The following is a 24,767-nucleotide window of genomic DNA, read 5'->3' as shown; positions in this document are numbered from 1 at the left end:
ACTGTGCACCTATGGATGAGGACAAATGGGGGATGGGGAAAGGACAGAGGGTGGGGTGGGAACCTGGTGGAGGGGAGCAATTGAGAGGGGGGGGAAGAGGAACATTTGTAATAATCTGAACAATAAAGATTTATTAAAAGAAAAAAAGATGCTGCTGTGATGCTCTGTGCCACTGAAGATCACCATACACGGAAGATCTCAAACAAAATATGAAACAAATATGGCAAGCACCACATGAAACAGAAGCTGGATCATCTGCTTATTCTTCTGCTAACAGTGTTCAACAGGACTTGTCTGCTGGTGACAGGGGCAAGCTGTGAAGAATGTTGCTTACATCTTATTCCAAGTAAAATTTAAGAAACTAGAAGCTTGTGTCAAGATCTAGTGAGGCACCTATGTCTATCTCATAACAAATATGCAGGTTATTATTAGAAAATACTGCAGATAGAGCCAAAACCAGTTTCGCTCAATGGATAGAGTGTCGGCTTGGGGACTGAAGGGTCCCGGGTTCAATTCTGGTCAAGGGCATGTACCTTGGTTGCGAGTATATCCCCATTCGGGGGTGTGCAAGAGGCAGCTGATCGATGACTCTCTCTCATTGATGTTTCTAACTCTCTATCTCTCTCCCTTCCTCTCTGTACAAAATCAATAAAATATATTAAAAAAAAAGAAAGAAAATACTGCAGATAGAGCAGGTCAGAACAATGGATGATGGGAAAAGGGTAAAAAGTTGAAGGTAGCCAGAAACCAGGAAGTCACACACTAAAAGATAAATCAGAGAAATGTCAAGCATTGCAAGGAAAATGGATCAATCAGCTGTTGCCATTGGCACATCAACCTAAATTCTGTTAGATAAGAGCAGGTTTCTGGTATGATCTAAACACCACTTTTATGTCATATTTCCCATGAGTTGCAATTAAAGAGGCACCCTTTTAAATCATCCTGCATGTTCATACTGTGAAAACACCTATCCTTGTACCTTCTCTTGAACAAGCTCATGAAACACAGATATTCTGAGTTTTATTTAAAGACAATAGAGGTGAATAGGCAGCACCTGCCCAGAGCAACACAGCATTCAATAGTATTCAGGGAACATAACATTACAAAAAATGCAAAGAGGTCTTTCAAGAACCACCCCTCGTTCATGCAAGTAAAGACCATAACCTGGCATAGTCAGTCACAAAGAGCCTTTTACTGAACGAAGGTCATACACACCTCCCAAAAAGTCAAAGTACAAGCCTGGTCCCATTAAGCTGTTTGGAACAATCCTGACTCCCAGACACTTCCTGTACTATTTGACGCTATGGGTGTGAGGGATTTTCATGGAGTCCTTTGCTCAGGTTTTTCCAAATGACTCAGCACTCTTGGCCACAGCACATTTGACAGGATAATGGGATAAAATAGAAGAGCCGATGGTCTAGGAATGGGAGAGAGAAAGCTTACATTTAGAGAATAAAGAAAGAGAGGACATCACCTCAGGACACTAAAAGAACTGTGAAGGTCTTACCTACAGATGATACAAGTGAAAAAACTTCCAGCATCATCTTGCGGTACAGAAATCTCTGAGCCTCATCAAGAAGCTCCCACTCCTCCTGAGAGAAGGTGATGGCCACGTCCTCAAAGTTCATACCTGTCACAATGAAGACAGTTCAGTCCATGATCAGTTTCTCTGTTAGGATTTAATGTTCTTCCTCCCCAACATCCATATGCTCCCTCAACTCCCCACATAAGAAAATGACCCAAGGACTTGGTGCCATCAAAGTCCCTCTCTCCTTATATTCCTGCTGATACTGTGTCTTCCCACAACAATAAGGGTAGATGATCCTATACAGGATAACTTCACACTGAGACTCACATGCAAGCTACACTTCCCCTTTTCAATACAGTGGGTGTCATGAACACAGGGTAGGGAGAGATGGTGTCCATAATGAGAGTGTGAGGATTTGACAGGATGCTTATCAGGCAATGACCTATTATCCGCTGAATTCCTATTTTAAGACCCCAATAATTATGGCATCTCACTTCAATCATTTGAACCCAATCTCAGGGTGCTGAAGCCATTATTTTGCACTGCCTCTTGGTCATAATTCATTGAACCACACTTCTCTCACACAGCTTCATTCCCAGAGGCACAAAGTCAAATGTAACACAAGGATGCCATGATGAGCACAGTTTATTTCCTAATCATCTTCTTTTCCAAAATTTTAATCCACCACCTCTTTAATATATTTCTCTTACCATTCTGCCTTCCAAAGCCAGTGCAGTTTTTCAAGCCCAAAGGATGGTGATGTATGCTATCTCATTCCTATTGATCACTGTAACAGCCCTCAACAACAAGAGGCTGGTGAGCACACGTATTTCACCTAAGCTTTCAACTAGATACCCTGAGCCCTCTCCAGGGTATCTAGTTACTCATTCACAAAGGACACTTAGGGGCCTATGAATGTTTTCCTCATAGCCTCAATAAAAGGGATAGCAGGGCCAGAAGAGTGAGTAGTTCTTCCATTAGAGGTGGGCTTACATCTGGCCCCCCATATGGCCAAATTAAATTTCTTCTAGTCTCTTTTGTTTGTGTGCAGCCCTTCTCCAGAACTCAAACCATGAACCAAAACCCTGAACCACGTGGGATGTGAAAGGGGGTTCCCACATGTATATGTGTACATTATTAAAATTTTTCACTGATTTTATAGAGTGGAAGGGAGAAGGAGAGCTAAAAACATCAATGATGTGAGAGAATCATTGATTAGCTGCCTCCTGCATGACTCCACCCCCACACTGGAAATTGAGCCTGCAACCCATGTTGTGCCCTGACCAGGAAAAGAACCATGACTTCCTGGTTCAGAGGTCAATGCACAACCAGCTGGATTTCATTATTTAAAAAAAATATACGTGTATTTTACATTGTTGATCCTATCACTAATGTCTCCAATTTCCCCCTGTGTGTATATCCTTAGTGGATCTCTTGCAGTCCTACTACCCTCTGCCCCTAGGAGATCTGTTTGTCTTTTGCAGTTAGCCAAGCCTATGGACACATCTTGTCCTTCCCCAGCCATCACTCACTTTGCCACAACACTTTTTATTTACCTAACTCATTGGTTGGGATGCTAACTCTACTCCACTATTGGGTAGAAAACTACATTACCCAGAAGGCACTGCACAAGTATGGGTGGAGCCAAAGGGAATTATGACGTCCGCACATCCTATTAGGGCGGGAATTCCACCTTCCTCCATTCGGTGGACAATTTAATCTCTTAGGTCTTTGTTCAGAGATTCACAGGCTTCAGGGCACAGGTGGTGAATAGGAGGCGGCCTGGGAGGCCGCTGCCTTCGGGTCGGGGCGTGTCTGAGGCGCCGGGAGCCCCCACAGCCCGAGGAGATCGGCGTCTCCGCCCCTCCCGGCTCCTCTCCGCTCCCAGCGTCCCTGCAGCCTGACCCCCCCGGAGCCCTCCCGCCTGGGGAGCGGCCTCCCCGGTCCCGCCGCCCCGGGCCCCGCGCTCAGGATGGTGAGTCCCTCCTGGTGACACATGGGTGATGGGGGAGAGGATGGAGGGCGGCAGTGCCACCTTGTAAGGAGGCGATGGTGACACTGAGCAGGGAGGATTCTGGAAACCCAGGCCTGTTTTGGGTGTAAAGGAAACAAAGAGCTGAGCTGTGGTATTTGCACGAGGAGTTTTACTTTCACTCTCAGAACACTGGAGCCATAGATGGTTGTGGGGAAAAAAAAAAAAAAAAAAAAAAAAAAAAAAAAAAAAGAGGGACATTTTCAGAGGCAGAATTCTAACTTTTCCTGACATTGCTCAGAGGAAAAACAGACTAGAAGACAGAGGACAGCAGCTGTGGACAGGAAGGAGAAGTCCTGTAAATGATGCACAGGTGTCAAACACAAGGCCCGCGGGCCAAATCCGTCCCGCCAGGCCTTGCAATGTGGCCCGCACCGCGCTGTCATCACTGCACTCCGCTGTGTTTCCATCACAATGACAGTTTATGACTGTTCAGTAAACCATTTGGCCCGCGAATTAGGCTGGATTTTAGATTTTGGCCCCTTCTCTGATTGAGTTCGACACCCCTAAAGGGAACTGGAAGAGTGAGCACTGAGGACTTGAGCCCTGAGATCACACAGGCATCTGGAGGGCACCTGGCCTCAGGGCTGGGCAAGGGCACTGAGCAGCCTGAGCCCATAGAGCCTGGTGGTTGTCAGGCTCTTAACAGACCATTTTTCTTTCCACAAATTCCTGAAAATGCAGAATTGATTAGGTGTATAGGTTTGTGGAACTTATTTCAGAACCTCACACACTTGTGGACCCTGAGATAGTAGAGTTCTGGGACTATCGCTGCTCTTGTATCCCTTGGACCTGAGGACTTTGAACAGACACTAAGCCCAGAATCCTAAGGCCAGAAGTAGGGCTTCATGATGTGGACCTTGTTTCTGGCAACCAGTGTAGTGAGTGTGAGGTCCTCCAGACATAGGTTCCAGAATGTGCAAAGGCTTGGAGTAAAGAGTGAGCTGAATCAGGAACCTGCAGGTATGTTTTTAAAATACATATATATATAGATATAGATATAGATATAGATATAGATATAGATATAGATATAGATAGATATATTTTGCTAAAACTGGTTTGGATCAGTGGATAGAGTGCCCGCCTGTGGAATGAAAGGTCCCAGGTTCGATTCCGGTTAAGGGTATTGTCGTGGCCAGCAAGACCGGTCGAGGCAGGGCTCCAGATAGCTAGCAAGACCCTGTCGAAGCAGGACTCCAGGCCAGGGAAGGAACGAGCAACCAGACCCACAACAAAGAATGTAGCATGCTACGCTTTAGCTAAGCATAACTGTTAGTCATAAAATAGTTCTGTTGCAAGGCTCAACTCCCAGGCAGACATGTCTTGTTTCCAGTAGCCGCAAAGCAGAACAAACAGACCAAACCAGGTCAAACAGAGACTGCTTAAGCTGAAAATAAACCCCCACCCCAGGTGTTGTATAAACTTTAAATGTTACTGTACTAGTGGAATTTTTCTATAACTTATAACTGACCTTTCTTTGTTAAAACTTTGGCCAATCATAATCTGCCAGGCATCCCTAAGATGGGGATAAAAGTAGCATGCTTAGAGTGGGTCGGGGCTCTCGTTGCTCACTGCTGTGTCAGTTGAGACGTGAGCCCGGACTCGAGTTCGTAATAAAGGCTTCCTAAATTCCAATTGGGCTGACTGGTGGTCGTCATTTGCGGGTCGCCCACAACATCATGTACCTTGGTTGTGGGCACATCCCCAGTAGGGGGTGTGCAAGAGGCAGCTGATAGATGTTTCTCTCCCATTGATGTTTGTAACTCTCTATCCCTCTTTCTTCCTCTCTGTAAGAAATCAATAAAATATATTTTAAAAAATAATAAAAAATATATACATATTTTTATTGATTTTAGATATAGAAAGGATGGGGAGGGCAGTGAGAGAAACAGAGCAACAGGGATGAGCAAATATCTACTGTGGATCCAGCCCAAAACCCTGGCATCTGACCTCACACCAGTGCATGGGTCTGTGCTCAACAAAATGAGATACATCATCCAGGACAGTATATCACTTTAATACAGGGAATCATGGTCAAGTTGGTAATGGGAGTAGTAGTTAAGAGGGACAGTGTGAGCCTGAGGACTGGCTTTCTTCCTAGGGCCACTGTTTGTCAGAAGTGGGTGTCACAACACAGCACAGGGACAGAAATTGTCATCTAGAGTGTGGGGAAAAGATAATTGTTTAGCAGGCCAAAGCCTTTAAAAGATGAGTGAACTTGAGATTAGTGGAGGTCAAAGAGTAATTTAAACAAGATGATACTGAGGCTGGTACATATCAACTTCTCTAAACTCTCACCAGGATTTTCTTGTGACTCTTGGTGTGGCCTGGCTGTGGGGTGCTGTAGTCAGTGTTGTGGATTAGCTAGGAGGCTTGAGTGGTCATCTGTGAGACTCACTGGGCATGGTGCAGGGGGCCATCAGGGCTGGGACTTGAGTGAAGGTTAAGTGAGTGTTTTTGGCTGTGACTAGTGAAGGGACATCAAGTGAAGCATAAGAGGACGTCGGGTATAGATATCTGAGATCTGATTGTTCTTAATAATTGGGGTTGAAGGGGAAAAAAAATCATGGAGAGTGGCTTACGTAGCAGGACTCAAAGCTGTGTCTATGAGTGTGGCCTATCAGAGTCTGTGTAGTGCTTGATCCTGATTCAATATTGCAACCATCCTCTGGACCACACATGCTGAGTAATAAGTAAAAGGCCAGGAAATGTGGTGGGGGGCTGGGTCTGGGGCTGTGGAAGTGCAAGTTTGAGAGAGGTGTGGTAGAAAGAGTGATGTGCACTCAGAGAGGGAATGTGAATTCATGGCCACAGCACCATGACATTGACATAAGAGTGACTTAAGAAAGAGTCTATTTCTGGTGGTTCCTGGATGTAACAATAAGGTGAACTTTAGGGTAATTGCCTGTAAAGAGAGGTGCTTGGGTGCTAAATTCTAGGTTAAGAGCTTAGGTGTCATTTAACTAACCACCTGCCTTTTGTTGTTGGTTTGACGCACTGGTTTGAAAGGAATAAGATAGCATTCATCAGTGTTACCCAGTCTTGCAAATCTCCACTGGCATGGGTAAGGAAGAAGGGTAAGAGAGAACAATATTTTGGAGGTGGTGAAGTATAATTTTGGAAAAGAAGGTGATTAGGAAATAATTTATCCACAACACAGCATATTTGCATTTCCTTTGAAGTTGTGCCTCTGGGAATGAAGCTGTGTGAGAGAAGTGTTGTTCAAAGAACTATGTGCAGCAGGTAGTTCAAAGCAATGGCCTCACCACATTGGGATTGGGGTCAAAAGGGTGACGTGTGATGCCATGTTTTTGGTGTCTTAGAGGAACAATCTGAGGGACTACAATGCTATCTTCTGAGAAAACAGTATCAAATCACTCACACTGTCTTTATGGCCAATATCCCTCACTAATCTATGCTTTTGACACCCAATCTATTGAGGCAGTGTGGTGTACATGGGAGGTCCAGAGCTCAGGTTTCTCCTATCTACTCAACTGCCTTAATTGTTGTTGGAAGAAAAATATCAGCAGGAATATAAGAAGACAGTGGCTTTCATGGGATGAAGGCCTGGCATTTTCTCAGATGTGAAGAGTGGAAAGAGCAGATGGGATTGGAGGGTGGTTAGTAGGATAGCCTTATAATATTGGGAGTGACTCTCATCCTGAGCTGTACTGTCCCCATTATGACAGGATGTGAACTTTGAGGATGTGGCCATTACCTTCTCTCAGGAGGAATGGGGGCTCCTTGATGAGGCTCAGAGACTTTTGTACTGCAATGTCATGCTGGAAGTGTTTGCACTTGTATCATCTGTAGGTAAGACCTTCATGTTGTCCAGTGTCCTGAGGTGATGATTTCTCTTCTTTATTCCTCAGGCATAGCTTTCTCTCTTCCACAGCCAGAACATTGCCTCTGCTAATTTCCCCCACTGTCCTCTGTCAAATGTGCTGTGACTGCCAGCCTGAACAAAGGACTCCACGATCATCCATAACACCTGTTATCTCAAAATGTACATTAAGTGTTAGGGAGTCAGGCATCTTGCAGTGAGCTTAGTGGGTCCCAGTTTGCACTTTCTCTTCATGGGAAGCTGACAGTGTCCACATGCATGGCTTCAACTTCTGCACTCTTTCTCTAGGTAAGGGTTATTTGTGGCAGCTTCTGCCATGTTATGGTTTTTACCAACATGAACCATGGGCTGTTCTTTTAAGGCCCCCATTCAAATGTAATATTTTCTTCCCTGAATACTATAGCAAGGTGTGTGGCTCAGGCCCAGTGCTGACTGCTCACTACTTCCTCTCCTGTTCCTCTGCACTGGTGCCTCTGCAGTATTCTACAACATTGACTTGCACATGTGTTATGAGTTGTACTTACATATGTGCTAAGTAGTTTTCAAAACCCGCTATTCCTTTATTGAGTTTTACTTGAAGTAAGATGGGATCGACCGCTTCCCCAGCTCTCCCAGTCCCCAGCAGATAAGCCATGGTGAATGCTGTTAGGTAAAGGATGAGTTGGAGATCCATATTCTAATCCATGTGGTTCTTCCCCTATTTGTGTCATACTTCTGTTGAGGCCTCCCTATTTTGGGATCTTCATTATCTCAAAAAAGTCACAAGAGCCCCCTATTCATCTTTCCTGATCATCTCTTATTTTCAAACAATTTCATGGAACCAACGTGTGATATGTAACACACTTTTGCAATGAGACTTCCCCTTGTCACACAATTAACATTCATTTTCTCACCATTTCTCACTTTTCAGGTTGTTGGCATAAAATGGATGATGAGGAGGCCTGTTCTGATCATAGTGTATCTATACAAGGAGAGTCACAGGACAGGGCTTCTAAGACAGCTCAAGCCACCCAGAGGACCCTTCTGTGTAAGCAGTGTTTCTCTATGTTACAACATATTTTGCACCTAACTGGTTCACATTCAACATACTTTGAGCAGAAAGCCTTCTGTAGTGATGCATGTGTTGGAGACATATGTTTCAGTGCATACCCTCACCAGCAGCAGAGGAATGAATGTGGAGAGGAAGCCTGGAAACAAGCTATGGACAGGGCATCCTGTGAGCAGGTAAAGCTTCTACTTATCTATGGTGCCTTCAACTAGCTGGCAAGTTGGAGAAGCTTTGTGATACAACTCATAGCTTCCCCAGCACCAGGCCAGTCTCAACACCGAGGAGCTACACTATGACAGTGAGGTTTCATAGGAATTTCTTGATTGGAAAAGTCATAACCGGTGGGGTGACTGTGAAAATGCTGCCAGCCACATCCTGATTGTTGTTCAATGTCAAGATGAATTTTCTGGAGCAATGATTTATGTGTCAGAAATGTAGGAAAGTATTTAGACGATTCTTTAACCTCATTGGACATAAGATACCGTATTTTCCTGTGTATAAGACGACCTTTGCAACGAAAAAAAATCAACCGAAAATCGGGGGCAAAAGACCAAAATTGCACAAAAATTACCTGCAGATCTTGACAGCAAAGTAAGTCTTTTTTTTGAAGTGGGGGATAGTCTTATACAGCAAATATAGGCCTAAACCTATGTTTTAACTGTAAAATTAGGGGTCGTCTTATACGCCAGAAAATACGGTAGTTCATCCTAGTGAAGAGATGTATGAGTGTAGTGAATGTGGGGTTTCCTTTCATCTAAGAGCCCAGCTCAATGTATACCTCAGAGTTCACACTGGAGAGAAGCCATATGAGTGTAGTGAATGTGGCAAGTGTTTCAGTAAAAGAGGTGCACTCATTAAACACCAGAGAGTCCACACTGGAGAGAAGCCATATGAGTGTAGTGAATGTGGGAAGTTCTTCAGTGAAAAAACTACATTAATTAAACACCAGAGAATTCACACTGGAGAGAAGTCATATGAATGTACTGAATGTGGAAGTCCTTTAGTCAAAAAATGAAGCTTTTCTAAGCATTTGAATCTTCACAGTGGAGAGAAGCCATACAAATGTAGTGAATGTGGGGTTTCCTTCAGTCAAAGAGCTCACCTCACTGAACACCATTCAACATTCACACTGGAGAGAAGCCACATGAGTGTACTGAATGTGGGAAGTCCTTCAGTGCAAGAAGCACACTCATTAATCACCAAAGAGTTCACACTGGAGAGAAACCATATGAGTGTAGTGAATGTGGAAAGTCTTTTAGCCAAAAATCTAACCTTAGTATACATTGGAAAGTCCACACTGGAGAGAAGCCATATGAGTGTACTGAATGTGGGAAGTCCTTCAGTGCAAGTAATATACCCATTAATCACCACAGAGTTCACACTGGAGAGAAGCCTTATGAGTGCACTGAATGTGGGAAGTCTTTTAGCCAAAAGTCTAGTCCTATTAAACACCTGAGAGTTCACACTGGAGAAAAGTGTTAAATGTACAGGGAATGTTTTCATTTTATTCAGTTAGAATAACAACATTGAAGGTAACTGTGACCTTTTTTTTTATTTTATTATTTAAACCTTTTTAATGGAACATAAACTGTACTATATTCCTCATGTGTTTCCAGTACAAGTAAGGATTTAAGGACATGCCCAGAACTATTACCTGATACATTTATAGCTGAAGAGACTTTTTTATTGAATTATGCTTTTATGAATTGTTTTACTTTCTAATTCACCAACCTGCAAATTGCTTACTGTACTCTGTTCTGGTTTATGATTTTTTAGTAAAGATATTTTTCTTTAGTGCCTTAATTTTTTTATTTCATTTTCTATTTTCACTTCTAGGGATGATTGTCAAGCACCATTATGATCTATCATCATAGAGTTAACAGATAATGTTTGAATCCCAACCTTTCTGTGCTTTAGGAGCAACAGCATAATACCAGAAAATTACTCTTTGACCAATATTGTCTTATTCTGCATTGCTGCTGATGGCCTTAAATGAAAGACTGCTTGACTTTGTGGTTCCAATTTGCATGTTTGATCCCAGCACATATGGGGATGTAGGAGGCATCTGATTTTTTTCTCTCTCATATTGATGTCTCTCTCAATATCTCTCTTCTCCCCCTTCCCTTGCTCTCTCTCTCTCTCAAAATATCTTCAGATGAGGATTACCAAAAAATCCAAACATTCACTCTGGTGCCCTGAGATGAGGCCTCTGCTTGCACAGCTCACCTTTCCTCACTCTTTCCTGCCTTTGCCTGGGACAGTCCCACTGTAGCTGGGCACACTGTGTCCTTCCCAGGGTTTGGAAGAGAGGCGGCCCAGTCAAAGCACAGCCCGGGGGGGAATTTGGGATTCTGTGTCTGCCTGAGATGTGCTGGCCAGGGCTCTTCTATCTCCATCCACACTGCTTCTCCCCACCCCCTAGGCACCTTCCTGCTGCAAATGAACCCACTTATGTATCTGGGAGAATCCTCCTGATGCGTTGGACCCCCAAATCAGTTCATTTTAGAACACATGTGTCAAACACAAGGCCCGCGGGCCAAATCCGTCCCGCCAGGCCTTGCAATGTGGCCCGCACCGCACTGTCATAACTGCACTCCGCTGCGTTTCCATCACAATGACAGTTTATGACTGTTCAGTAAACCATTCGGCCCGCGATTTAGGCTGGATTTTAGATTTTGGCCCCTTCTCTGATTGAGTTCGACACCCCTATTTTAGAAAGTTCTGCCTCCAACAACCCACTCACACCACTGAGACCCACTAGTGTTTAAGTCTCTTTTTTCCACTTAGGGATTAATTTGCATTCTAATTTCATAAAAAGTAAAGCACTCCTCTTCCCACCCCCTTACCCGGACAGTCCTGGATGTAGCATGGATGCTACAGGAAATGGTGCTATATATTTTCAGTGGTAAGAACAAGTTGCAATACAAACATCTCCAGGAGAGGCTTGGTCTTAATAAAATTCTCCGTTCTGAGGATGAGATGTGGTTGGTGTGTCCCTTCCCTAAGTTTTTCCTTTGCATAGAAGACCCAAAATGAGGTTATAGTTCCTGGATTGTGGGGAATAGTGTGCTGCTAGGGTGTGTGGTTGAGGGGGCACAGGGTTTCAGTGCCTGTGAACGTGCTTCTGCCACCTCTTGGGCCAGGTTCCTTGAATGGGTGGGCTGAGCAAAGGCTTTAGGGATGAGAACTTGAATCAGGTTGGATGGAGGGTCAGCAGCCATGGGTGAGCATAAGGGACACATATAAAGACTGAAGCTGTGGATACTGTTGACCCCAACTTTTTCAAATGCTGTAAATGCAGAGTCCTCTGTCCTTGGGAACTGGCATCTAGTGGATAACAGTCCACAAAGAATGCACTAGGATATCTGTTGACTGGTAACAGCAGTATGGGGGAAGGTAAAACTAGAGTTGGTCAGTGGGGACTTCACTGAAGAGTTCTGTGAAGGGCTGGCAGGCTCCAGGTGGTATCCTGCAGGGAGCATGCCCTCTGCATTTGCAAGCTGTATGGAAGTCACTCTGGCTGCTTTTAACAGCAAGGATCAGAAAGAGGTAAAAATAAATAAATGGTGGCCGATTAGGCAGTAGTATTGTGCATCTCATCCTGAGCCCGATTGAAAATACAACTAAATCAAAGAACATCCACTTGGTATTAACAAATTAGATTCAGCTGAGCAGATACTCTTTACAACAAGGAAGGGCAGAGAAGAATGGCAAGAACTGGGAAGTGGATTTTCGAGGGACAGCAAGCCAGTGGGTCAAGAGGGTGAGGAGAAAGCAGTGTTGCACCAAAGCTGTGTCCCTTCACGAGGTGGGTAACATCCAAATGCATAATGGAAAAGCCACAGGGCAGCTGGCTGCTGGGGAAACCGGACCAAAGGCAAAAGCCCCGAAAGGCTGCCCCCTGAAAGGAGGGCCAAACAGCGTGGTGCTGGGGAGAGACAAAAATGCAGTTTCGTTTTTCCGGTTTGGTTTTGTCTTTGCTTTTATACTCTCTAAACCCAGAACACAGGACTTTTCTATTGCAAACACTCACCTGAGGCTTTGGAGCAGGGAGAGAGGCACCGGCTTAAGGTGCCTGAGGAGGAAAGCAGGGCAGGGATACATTGCTAAGATTCCTGCATTGGGACATTTTTTTCTTTTTTACTTTAAATTCTTTATTTTTTGAAATTATTACATAAGTCTCCTTCCCATCTCGCCAATGACTTCTTCCTCCGTGCTCCTACGCAACAGTACATGTCCTCAGACTCTTGCTTTCTATGCCAACTGGTTATTCTCATATGCAAGCATACAAGTCCTTTGGTTAATCTTTGATACCTTCCCCTCCTGTGCCTTCCCTCTTAGTTTGGATGGTCTGTTCGATGCTTCTCTGACACTGGTTCTATTTTTGTGCATCAGTTTATGTTTATTATATTGCATCATGCTGTTGCAAATAATTAGATTTTCTTCTTTATTACAGCAGCACATAATATTCCGTTGTGTAGATGTATCACAGGTTTTTATTTTTTATTTTTAAAAATATGTTTTATTGATATTTTGCAGAGAGGAAGAGAGAGGGATAGAGAGTTAGAAACATCACTGAGAGAGAAACATTGATCAGCTGCCTCCTGCACACACCCCACCGGGGATGTGCCCACAACCAAGGTACATGCCCTTGACTGGAATCGAACCCAGGACCCGTCAGTCCGCAGGCAGATGCTCAATCCACTGAGCCAAACTGGTTTCAGCTATACCACAGGTTTTTAATCAACTCATCTGCTGATGGGCATTTAGGCAGTTTCCAAATTGTAGCTCTTGTAGCTACCATTGTGCTGCTATGAACATAGGTGTGCATACATACTTTTTGATTGGTGTTTCCTACTTTTGGGGATATATTGCTAGAAGTGTGACATAGTTAATCTTTCAAACCTAAGTGGCCAATTCTCCCCAGAATAGTTATTCCTGCCCAGTAGGCTCATGGCAGGAGTTACCGTATTTTTCGGACCATAAGACACACTTTTTTTCCCCCAGAAGTGGGGGGAAAAAGTCCCTGCGTCTTATGGTCCAAATATAGCCTACACATATACTTTAAAAAAAAAGTTTTTTTACTTGCCTGGCTCTGTGTGCTTGCCTGGCTCTAAAATGGTTCTAAATGCTGCTGTTTACTTTACAGGGTTGATTACATGTGTTTATGACTGTGATGTTGGGTTTTAATGCACATAAAATATTTTAGGACACTATTTGTTTCAGAATCTTTTTTTCTTCATTTCCCTTCTCTAAAAACTGGTGCGTCTTATGGTCCGAAAAATACGGTACTTCCTGCTACACCCTGCATTTTGAGCTTAAAAGAAAAAAAGAGGAGGAGGCCAAGCTTATGGGTCTGAATAGTCCCAAAGAGCCTTCAGTGTCTGTATAGGAAGAGGGACTGGTCCATCATGCTATTTTCGGAATCCTATGTAATAAAAGAGTGATATGCAAATCAACCATCACTCTGCTACACCCACAAGCCACATCCATCAGCCAGTCAGGAATGAGTATGCAATTTAACCCAACCAAGATGGCTGCAGCCAGAGAGAGAGCAGGAGGGAGGCTTGGGTTTCCCTGGTGATGGAGAAAGCCAAGCTTTCTGCACACTCTGGCCAGCCCAGGCCTTCACTTAAGGCTACAAAGTTTCAATTGTAGAAGATACATAAATCCCAACAGAAATGGCGGTAGCCATGGAACTGGAGAGAACAGGAGGCTAGGATTGCCACCAGCAATGGAGGAAGCCAAGATTCTGCAGCCCTCGCCTGCTTTGACCTCTTTAAAGGTACAAAGTTTCAATTATAGAAGATAAATAAATTTCAACAGAAATGGCTGCTGCCACGGAGCAAGCAGAAGACTTGGCTCCACTCCAGGCTATAGCAGTTTCAATTGTAGAAGATAAATAAATCCCAGATAATAGGGCTTCTGCTTCGGTAGCTGGGGGCATGGCTGGCCTGCAAACCGCACCAGGCTTCTGGCCCAGGCCACCACACACCCCAAGGGAACCCCCACCCTAATCTGGGACACCCTTCAGGGAAAACCAGCAGGCTCCCATCCATGCACCAGGCCTCTATCCTACCTAATAAAAGAGTAATATGCAGATTGACCAATACTCCAACACACAAGATGGCTGTCCCCTCGTGGTCAAAGATCCTGCCCCCATGTGGACACAAGATGGCTGTCACAAGATGGCAAGCAGGTGAGGGCAGTTGAGAGGGACCAAGCTTGCAAGGGAGGGCAGTTGGAGTTGACCAAGCCTGCAGGGGAGGGCAGTTAGGGGTGACCAGGCTGGTAGAGGAAGGATGTTGGGGGCAAACATGATGGCAATGGAGGAGTTAGACATCAACCAGGCTGGCATGGGAGTGGTTAGGGGCTGATCAGGCTGGCAGGCAGAAGCAGTTTGGGGCAGTCAGAAAGGCAGGCAGGTCAGCAGTTGGGAGCCAGCAGTCCTGGATTGGACATTCCTCAAGCGGTCCCAGATTGGAGAGGGTGTAGGTTGGGCTGAGGGACACCTCCCACCCCATGCATTAATTTTATGCACCGGGCCTCTCTCTAGTCAGACTGATAAAAACTCCAGGTTGCCAGCCAGCCCCATTGGTATATATATAAGAATCTCTGACCAACCAAGGCCAGAGCAATATTTTGGGACACATGTGGAGGAGCAACTCTGGGTCAGGAAAAACACCTCATCTTATTTCCTGAAAAAGAAACAGCACAATTACCACCTAATACCCTGTCAGAAAAAGATGCTTGAGTCATTAAGACTGACAGTCATAGGAAAGGCAAAGAGGGCATATTGGCTCTGCCTGCTTACAGTGATAACCTGTTCATACAGACACAGCAGAGGACCAGTGTGTCACCTGCAGCTTCATACAGGGAGCTTAAAGCCAAAAGACAGTGACTGACAGGGGCCAGCACCTACAGGAATCCCAGTATTAGCAGATCGAGCAGAAGAGTGGGGTCCTACACCAGCAGCCTTGGAGCACTAAAACTCAGCTGAAGTGTATGACACTTCACTTTTTAATTTTAATTTTCTTAAAAATGTATTATTGTTTTTATTTTTATCTTTTTTTGCAGCCTTTTCTTTCTCACTTCTTATTCCCGTTTTTCATCTTTTACCCAATTTAAGTTTTGTATTTCATTTTCCCCCCTTTTAAATAATGAATCTACTTTATCTGCTTTATTGATATGTTATTATTCTAGTTTCTGTTGGTTTATTCATATATCTAATTTCCTCTCTTTTGATCCTACTCCATTACCCTTCTCTTTTCTTCATCTTCACTATGCTTTTTATTTTCTTTCTCTCTTGTCTTGCTCTTCTCCCAATTTTTAACTTGCTCATTTCTTAAAGTTAGGCCTTTCTGCTGTATCCTCTAATCTCCTTTTCAAAAAAAATTTAATTTTTGCCTTCTCATTTCTTTTTTTCATCCTCTGTTCTAAACTGTGGTCTCCCCTATTTATCAATTCCTTACCTATATTTTCTTTAAGCTAAGCATCTACTACCCCTAATTTTTTCTGTTTGTTTGTGACTTTTGTTTTGAGTGTTTTCTTCCCCTTTTCTTTCTTTTTTTTACTCCTTGGTATTATTCTTGCTCTCTCTTCTCATTATATTTTCTCTTTTTCTCTGGTGGTCACTTTTATTGGGGTTATAGTTGTCTTGTTTACATTCATGTTCTCTTCCTTTGTGTCATGTCTTGTCCTGTTGTATTTTGTGATTTGGTTCAGTGCCTCCATAACCTTTGGCATAAGGTGGTAGGATGTAAGCCATATCATCAGAACCCTGAGAGCAGGCTCCATCCATGAAGTGGTCAATAATATTCAAGACCTAATTACACCAGAATAACCCAAGTATATCAAGTAGGATGCCTCCCTAGAATACCCAGCCCTGGTGACCTGAGAGACTGCACCACTGGGTACTACAAATCATCTAATATATAAGACGAATTAAAAAAATGTGGGTTACATAGCAGTTTGATTAATATATATTCAATTTTAAGGGAATAGAACAAATAGGAAGACAAAGAAACACCCCCAAATGAAAGACAGAGAAGAATCATAATAAAAGGAACTAAATGAAATGGTAGCAAGCAATTTGTCAGAGAAAGTATTCAAAGTAATGGTTATAAGGATGCACAAATGTTATAAGGTTGAGAAATTCACCAACGTTGGAGAATCTAGAGCACACATGTCAAACACAAGGCCCGCGGGCCAAATCCGGCCCGCCATGCCTTGCAATGTGGCACTGTCATCACTGCACTCCGCTGCGTTCCATCACAATGACGCGCAGTGACATAGGAGGCTTGTGATCTCGCTGGCCGCCTCGCCGGCCGCCGTACTTGCTATCTATTACGCATGCGCATAGATAACAAGTCACGCGAGATTCAGGAGGCATGACCTATAGTCCGGCATCCGATGTGGTTGTGCGGGTGGCAGAGCAGAGGAGAGAGTGAGTGTGCGGGCATAAAAAATACACAGCAGAAGCTGCCAGTTCCTGGCATAAAGTGCAGGCATAAAAATCGCAACAGAATCTGCTATCTGTACCCAGCCAGGCATTTATTGACTGACTTTTTTTTCCTCCACTCCATCTGCCAAATCAAGCTATCCCTGTGCAGTTTTCAACTTTTTCCTTCTAATGCAGATTTCCAATAAACTACATCTTTTACTGCCAATATTGATCCCAAAATGTCCAGGAAAAGAAAAGTTGACGGTGAAGGCAGACAATTTAATGACAAATGGGAAAATGAATACATGTTTGTGCTTAGAGAGGGCAAACCAGTGTGTATATTGTGTTATGAGACAGTGTCGGTGATGAAAGAGTACAATATACGTCGTCATTTTGACACCAAACATAATGTTAAGTATGGCAAATATACTTTGGAAGAAAAGCATAAAATTGTTAAAGAACTAAAAGGCAAACTACAATCACAGCAGCAAATGTTTACAAAGGCTACAGCGAAAAATGATGCTGCAGTGAAAGCAAGCTTTATAGTAGCTGAAGAAATTGCCCGCACTTCAAGGTGTTTTTCAGAGGGTGCCTTTTTGAAGCAATGCATGCTAAAAGTGTGTGAGCAAATATGCCCAGACCAGATACAGAGTTTTCAAAATGTCAGTTTGTCAAGAAACACCATTGCAGATAGAGTTCAAGAACTCTCAGGAAATCTATCATCACAGCTGGCCAAACAGGCATGCAGTTATCTCGCTTTTTCACTTGCTATTGATGAAAGCACAGACAACACTGATACAGCGCCGTTGTCCATCTTTATACGTGCTACGAAGACCGACCTCTCTGTCACTGAGGAACTTTTGGATGTAGCTGCCATGCATGGGACGACGACTGGTAGAGATATATTTGAGGCTGTGGAGAAATCTATAAATAATTTTAAATTACCCTGGGAAAAGTTGGTGGAGCTAACTACCGATGGCGCACCTTCAATGTGCGGAGAAAAGAAAGGCTTGGTTGGACTAATGAAGGAAAGAATGCAAAAAAGTCACTGCCACACACCCTTGATTACTTATCATTGCATTATCCACCAAGAGGCTATGTGTGGAAAAGTTCTGGACATGAATGACATAATGACCACAGTCATTAAAACTATTAACTTTATACGGGCACGTGGCCTGAATCATCGCCAGTTCCAGCAGTTTTTACAGGAGGTGGGTGCAGAGCAGGGAGACGTGCCATACCACACAGAAGTAAGATGGCTGAGCAAGAGCGCAGTCCTCAAAAGATTTTTTGAGCTCAGAGAACAAATTGCTCTTTTCATAGAAAGTAAAGGAAAGCCCTTGCCTGAACTGTCGGATCCCGCCTGGCTATGTGATTTTGCTATGATGTGTGACATATGCGAGCATCTCGCCCAACTGAATTTGAAGCTGCAGGGACGCAAACAAGTCATCACGAAGATGTCTGACATGATCACAGCATTCCAGCATAAACTTCAACTATGGAAGTCCCAACTGGAACAGGACAATCTTGCCCACTTTCCCGTTTGTTTGAGTATCTCAACCACTATTTCTGGTACTTTTCCTTGCAGTCGGCTGGCTACCAAAGTTAGCCGTTTACTAAGTGAATTTGAGCGGCGCTTCTGACTTTAGAACACAGCACTCAGGCTTTGACATCTTTGCCAATCCTTTTACAGTTGATGTCAACAATGTGCCCCATCACCTTCAGATGGAGATAATCGAGCTTCAGTCTGACAGTGGCCTGAAATCAAGGTTTCAGGATGTTGAAATTGAGGACTTCTACCCTCTACTGCCCCCTGACTCAATGCCAGAGCTCCGACTTCATGCTGCCCGTATTCTATCCATGTTCGGGAGCACCTATCTTTGTGAACAGATGTTTTCAATAATGAATCTGAACAAAAACAAGCACATATCACGCATTACCGATGACAACCTCCATTCTGTTTTGCGGGTTGCTACAGCCCAAGAAATAAAACCGAACATTGACTCATTGATCCAGGGAAAACGGTGTCAGACATCTAGCCAGAAAACAAAACAATGAGCATTTTAGGTACATTCCAATATTACTGTTTTGCTTGATACCAATATTACTGTTTTGCTTGATAGCATGTGAGTTGGTTAACAGCACTGTTAAGGAAAAGATTGTTCCACTCATTTTAAATTCACATTTCTGGTTAACATTGTCAGTTTATGACTGTTCAGTAAACCATTCGGCCCGCGATTTAGGCTGGATTTTAGATTTTGGCCCCTTCTCTGATCGAGTTCGACACCCCTAATCTAGAGGAAGTGTAGAATGATATAGACTTAACAAGGAACACAATGGAAGGTTTCTATGGGAGACTAGAAGAGGCTAAGGGCCAAATCAGCCATATTGAAGATAAGGTAGAAAAAATTTCACCCAACCATGGCAGCAACTGGAAAAAAAATAGAAAGCAGCAAGATAGTCTAAGACAGATCTGGGACAACATGAAATAAAACAACTGTCACATAATAGGGATGCCGGGGCGACCCACTGGAAGGGCCCTCAGGCCCCACTCTGAGAGCGAGGCCGCCGCTGCCCAGCCAGGCTCGTACACGCAGACCGAGCCCCGCCGGAGCCTCCGCTCCTACCAGACGCCGCCAGGGGCCCGCGCTGCCACGCCGGCCCCACTTCACCAGCTCCATCCTGGGGTGCCGTGCCGCCCGCCGGCACCAAAATCAGACCTGGGAAAGGCTCCCGTCACTTCCCCTCACTTGAGACTTCAGCTCACACTGGTCTCCTGCACGCTGGCGTGCTCACACACCGACTTCCCTGAGAGATATTGGGTACATCTCCCACTCTCTGGCCCGTAGTCCTTAATGGCGCGTCTTGCAGACATGTTTGGGCACCACCGATAGAGATCCTACATCTCTTCAGAGCCAGCTACCACAAGCACACAGACACATAGACACAGACACACAGACACCCATCTCGGCCAATGAGGCTCTCCGAATTTGGGGTCCCTCAAAGTCTTGGGGAACCCGGAAAATCCAGGATATGGTAAAAATGAAGTTACAAAATTTGTATAAAAACCTTTCTTACATTCCACGATATTGGCTGGGCTGCATGTGGCCTGTGGGCCGTGAGTTGGACATGCTTGCTATATAACACATACATAAGTGTGGTTTATTTAAGGCAGTCAGACGTCATTCTTCTTTAAAAAAATATTTTTATATATTTCAGAGAGGAAGGGAGAGGGAGAAACAGATAGAAACATCAAAGATGAGAGAATATCATGGATCGGCTGCCTCCTGCACGCCCCCTGCAATCCATCGAGCCTACAACCCATGCATGTGCCCTTGGCCTGAATCTAACTCAGAACCCTTCAGTCTGCAGGATGAAGCTTATCATTCATTTTTTAAAAATCTTATAAAATTATCATTTTATTATTCAAAAAAACATGAACCAGTTATAATTGAAGTGAAAAAAAATTTCTGGGGGGGATGGGGAACTAGATACTTTTCATTTTAAATCCTCACCTGTGGATATGTTTTTATTTATTTTTTAAAAAAATATTTTATTGATTTTTTTACAGAGAGGAAGGGAGAGGGACAGAGTGTTGAGAAAGAAACATCTATCAGCTGCCTCCTGCATGCCCCCTACTGGGGATGTGCCTGCAACCAAAGTACATACCCTTGACCGGAATCTAACCTGGGACCCTTCAGTTCAAAGGCCAATGCTCTATCTATTGAGCCACACCGATTAGGCTGGATATTTTGTTACTGATTAGAAGAGAGAGGAAGAGAGAAACATCTATCGGCCACCTCTTGCAACCTAGTTATGTACCCTGACAGCAATCGACCCTGAGACCTTTCAGTGTATGGGGAAGCACTCCAACTACCTGAGTGACACCAGCCAGGGCGAAATGTGATACTTGAAGTTTATGCGGTTGAACTTCAGGAAATTTTGTGAGAAGAGGAAGTTTTGAAATAGAAGCATAATGAGGAGGAAGTTCCTATATTGGGTGTTTACATTTATTTTAAATCCACAGTATCTGTACTAATAAAAGGGTAATATGCTAATTAGACCAGGAGACCTTCCGGAAAAAGCCATGGTGGTGGGGCCTAGGCAGAGGCAGTTAGGGGTGAGCAGGCCAGGAAGGGAGGGAAGTTGGGGTGAATAGGACAGTGGGGGGGAGGGGAGGGAAGTTGGGGTGAATAGGACAGTGGGGGGGAGGGACAGTTAGAGGCAAGAAGGCTGGCAGGGGGGCAGTTGGGAGAGAGCAGGCTGATAGGCAGAGTGCTTAGGAGCAATCAGGTAGGCAGAGAGGTGAGTGGTTGGGAGCCTAGGTCCCGGATTGCTATAGGAATGTTTGACTGCTTGCAGTTGGACATCCATCAAGGGGTCCCAGATTGGAGAGGGTGCAGTCAGAGCTGAGGGACACCCTCCCATGCATGAATTTTGTGCACCTGGCTACCAGTGTTTCATAAAAGGAGATGACATTCAAGTAAGAAGGTCCCAAAGTATTTCCGTCAGTGTTGTCATTCTGAGCAAGATATAAAATATTCTCTGGACATTTAAGGCGTGTCTAACCAGGGCATATTTGTAGATAAAATATTTCTTACATACATTACACTCAAAACATTTTTCTTCAGTGTGAACTCTATGGTGTTGGTTGAGGTTGGACATGTATCTGAAGGATTTCCCACAATCACTACACTCAAATGGTTTTTCTCCAGTGTGAATAAACTCTGTGCTGTTGAAAGAGGTTACCAGTTTGACTGAAGGACTTAACACAATCACTACATTATGCGACTTTTCACCAGTGTGAACTCTTTTCTGGTTAAGGAGTTGTACTATTGTGTCTAAAAGATTTTCCATATTTGGTACACTCATAGGTTTTCCTCCAGTCTGAACTTTTTGATGTTCAATGAGATTACAGCTAATGCGTAATGACTTATCACTATCGGTACACTCATATAGCTTTTTTTCGAGTGTGGACTTTCTTTTGGTAAAAAGGAGATTCTTATGCCTAAATGATTTCCCACATTCACTAAACTCAAAAAGTTTTTCTTCTGTGTAAACTCCATGGTGTTCAGTGAGAGAAGCACTTTGATGAAAGAGCTTCCTAAAATCATCAATCTCAAAAGACTTTTTTTTTTTAGTGTGAACTCTCCTGTCAATTGAGGTTAATGTCACATCTAAAACCTCTCCCACATTTGTGATACTCATATGTCACTCCACCAGAGGAGTCATCCTGGTGTTGAACAAATTTATATCTGTGGCTTGCAGCATTTTTACATTTGTCCCATTGGCAGTCAGTTTTTCCACCTATAAATTTCTGTGAAAACTCACTACCATTGTGAGGTTGCCTGTGCTAAGAGATGCCTGGGGCTGCAGCAGCGCTAAGATGGATGAGAAGTCTTTCCCAGGCTCCCTAGCGGTTGAAGGCACCCCTGAGATATAGCAGCTGCATCTGCACACAAATGATGTGGAGAGGAGTCCTGACCAATTGCTTCTTTCCAGGACTTCTCTCCACAGACATCCCTATGTTGCTGATGATGGTTTACATGGAAACAGAGGCTCTAACACATGTGTCACTGAAGAAGACTTTATGCTCAAAGTCTTCTGCTTGTGACTCAGTCAGGTTCAGACTATCTTTCAAAACTGAGAAAAGCCGCTTACAGAGATGGGTCCTCTGAGTTGCTGGAGCTCTTGGAAGCCATGAATTTTGCATCCACTTGTATAGATGCACTCTCCTCAGAAGAGGCCTCCTCCTGATCCATTTTATGCCAATATCCTGAAAACAGAAATATGGCGAGGAAATGGATGTTTGACTGCTGACACGGGGATGTCCCATTACAAAAGTGTGTTGCTTTTGGCTTCATGCAACTGGATGAAAACAAAAAGTTTCCAGGAAGGATTTATAGGATGCTGCAATGAATTCTAGGCTACGGAAGATCAAAAACAAGGAAGACCTCAAATGAAATATGACACAAGTATGGCAAGTGGCACATAGAACAGAAGAGGGAGGACCACCTGCTCATTCCTCTGCTAAAAGCATTCAGCAGAGATTGTCTGCTGGTGACATGGGCACATAAAATTTAATAAAGGAATAGCTTGTGTTTGAAGTCTACTTAAGCATGCATGCACACCACATTACGCATGTGCAGGTCAATGTTGGAGAATACTGCAGAGAAAGCCTTGCATGGGCCAGGAGATGCAAAACGGCCACAAGGTGAAGGTAGTCAAAAGCCAGGAAGTCACAGATGAAATGACAAGTCAGAAAAGTGTGATGTATGGGATAGAAAAGAGAAATGGACTCTTACCCTTCTGTTTGCAGACTGATGCTCTATCCACTGAGCCAAATTGGCCAGGGCCCTGAATGCTGGTTTTTAAAAATTGATATAAGTACCTGAGTCCAGGAAGCAGAGAAAGGGGAGTTCCTGGGGATGGTGGTGGGGAAGAAGGGATGTAGGAAATTCGGGGTGTCAGTGTCTTCAGTGGCAGAGGAGCACAGGCCACACTCAGGGCCACATGCAGTGAACATAGGCTTCCGGCAGACCCTCCCGCAGGGCACACCTGGCCCCAGTGTAGGCATCTCACCTTTTGACTTGGCTGAGGAGGAGATGGACACATTGAGTGTGCTGGGACACCTTCTCAGGGGCTGGGGCCTGAAATTTCTTGTGTCCAGAGTGGAGGCGGCCGCGATTCTGTAACACACACACACATAACACACACACACACACACACACACACACACACACACACACACACACGTTGTAAGATGTGTCAGCTGAAGCCAAACAGCATCCCACACACGCTGGCTCTGCCTTGAGGAGCCTACACACTGAGGGGAGAGGTGGGGGTGACTTTTATACCCTGACTCTGGAGTAGCCCAAAGTGCTAGAGGTGACACTTGGAGATATCAATGTTCAACCTTGCCTTGGAAGAGCGTCTATTGTGAAGTTGGTCTTGGCAGTGGGCAGTGATCACCTGGGAGTTAAGCACCAGCAGGACCCTGTCAATGGGAGGGGCTTAGATCATGTAGGAGGGGCTTAGCTCCTATGTGACCAACAGGATCCTATCAGTGGGAGGGGCTTACCTTTTGTGGGAGGAGTGTAGCTCATGTGGGAGGGACTTTGCTCCTGTGTGACCAGCAGGTTCCTGACAATGAGAGGGACTTAGCTCCTGAGTCAGCAGCAGGATCCTGACAGTAGGAGGGGCTTAGCTCCTCTGTGACCAGCAGGATTTTGCCAGTGGGAGGGGCTTTTATGTTCTGTCTCTTTTTTTCCGGGAAACAAAGACAGAAAATGAAATGCTGCTCCTTTGTGCTCCCATTGACCACCTGACTACAGAGGGGACACCTTGCTGATCAGACACCACTTTTCCCTTTGTCAGAAGGGTGTTGATATAAGCCAAAACCCCTTCACTTATATTCATTATGCTAGTCCTATGTAAGACAATTTTGTGTTAACCAAACCTGGCCAAACAATAGGGTAGATTTGTGTTTTTGTTTTGTTTTTTGTTTTGTTCACCCCTCACTTTAATGCACAGGGTACCATACATACTTCATAAGATATCACTCATTCTCAAAAAAGTGTTGAGTAGCCAGGCGGCCATGGTTCAGTGGTTGAGCATCAAGCTATGAAGCAGGAGGTCACGGTTCATTCCCAGTCAGGGCACATGCCCAGATTACAGGCTTGATCCCCAGTGGGGGGCATGCAGGAAGCAGCCAGTCCATGACTCCTCTCATCATTGATGTTTCTATCTCCCTATCCCTTCCTTTCTGAAATCAATAACAATATATTCTTTAAAAAGAAAGAGAGAGAGAGAGAGAGAAAGAGAGAGAGAGAGAGAGAGAGAGAGAGAGAGAGAAAGAAAGAAAGAAAGAAA

At 44.3% G+C, this 24,767-nt stretch overlaps 1 protein-coding gene, 1 long non-coding RNA gene and 1 pseudogene across 6 annotated transcripts in view; 2 read left to right on the top strand and 1 right to left on the bottom strand.

Moving 5' to 3' along the window:
* Positions 1-2,805: 2,805 nt before the first annotated feature.
* The window catches only part of LOC118706328 (zinc finger protein 551), an 82,669-nt gene continuing 60,707 nt past the window's right edge, over positions 2,806-24,767 (top strand). Inside the window, exons 1-2 of one of the 5 annotated variants that reach the window (XR_006740133.1) lie at positions 2,806-3,503; positions 8,315-8,441. Coding sequence is in view for 3 of the 5 variants with exons in the window: in XM_045573471.1 (XP_045429427.1) it covers positions 3,501-3,503; positions 7,250-7,373 (127 nt within the window). In the remaining 2 variants the exon portion in view is untranslated. Of the gene's footprint in view, positions 3,504-4,073; positions 4,524-7,249; positions 7,374-8,314; positions 8,442-24,767 lie in introns of those variants that run through there. The other 4 variants (XM_045573471.1, XM_045573470.1, XR_006740132.1 and 1 more) reach the window with 4 other exon arrangements.
* Positions 9,148-10,246, top strand: LOC118706370 (annotated as a pseudogene).
* Positions 21,864-24,592, bottom strand: LOC123651423. The gene is made up of 2 exons (XR_006740134.1): positions 23,201-24,592; positions 21,864-22,671 (listed from the first exon to the last, which is right to left on the bottom strand). It is a non-coding gene; the product is annotated as an uncharacterized LOC123651423 (long non-coding RNA).

The sequence above is a fragment of the Pipistrellus kuhlii genome, unplaced genomic scaffold (genome assembly GCF_014108245.1).
Source record: "Pipistrellus kuhlii isolate mPipKuh1 unplaced genomic scaffold, mPipKuh1.p scaffold_m20_p_50, whole genome shotgun sequence".
NCBI lineage: Eukaryota > Metazoa > Chordata > Mammalia > Chiroptera > Vespertilionidae > Pipistrellus > Pipistrellus kuhlii.
This window is presented reverse-complemented; position numbering and strand designations above follow the sequence as displayed.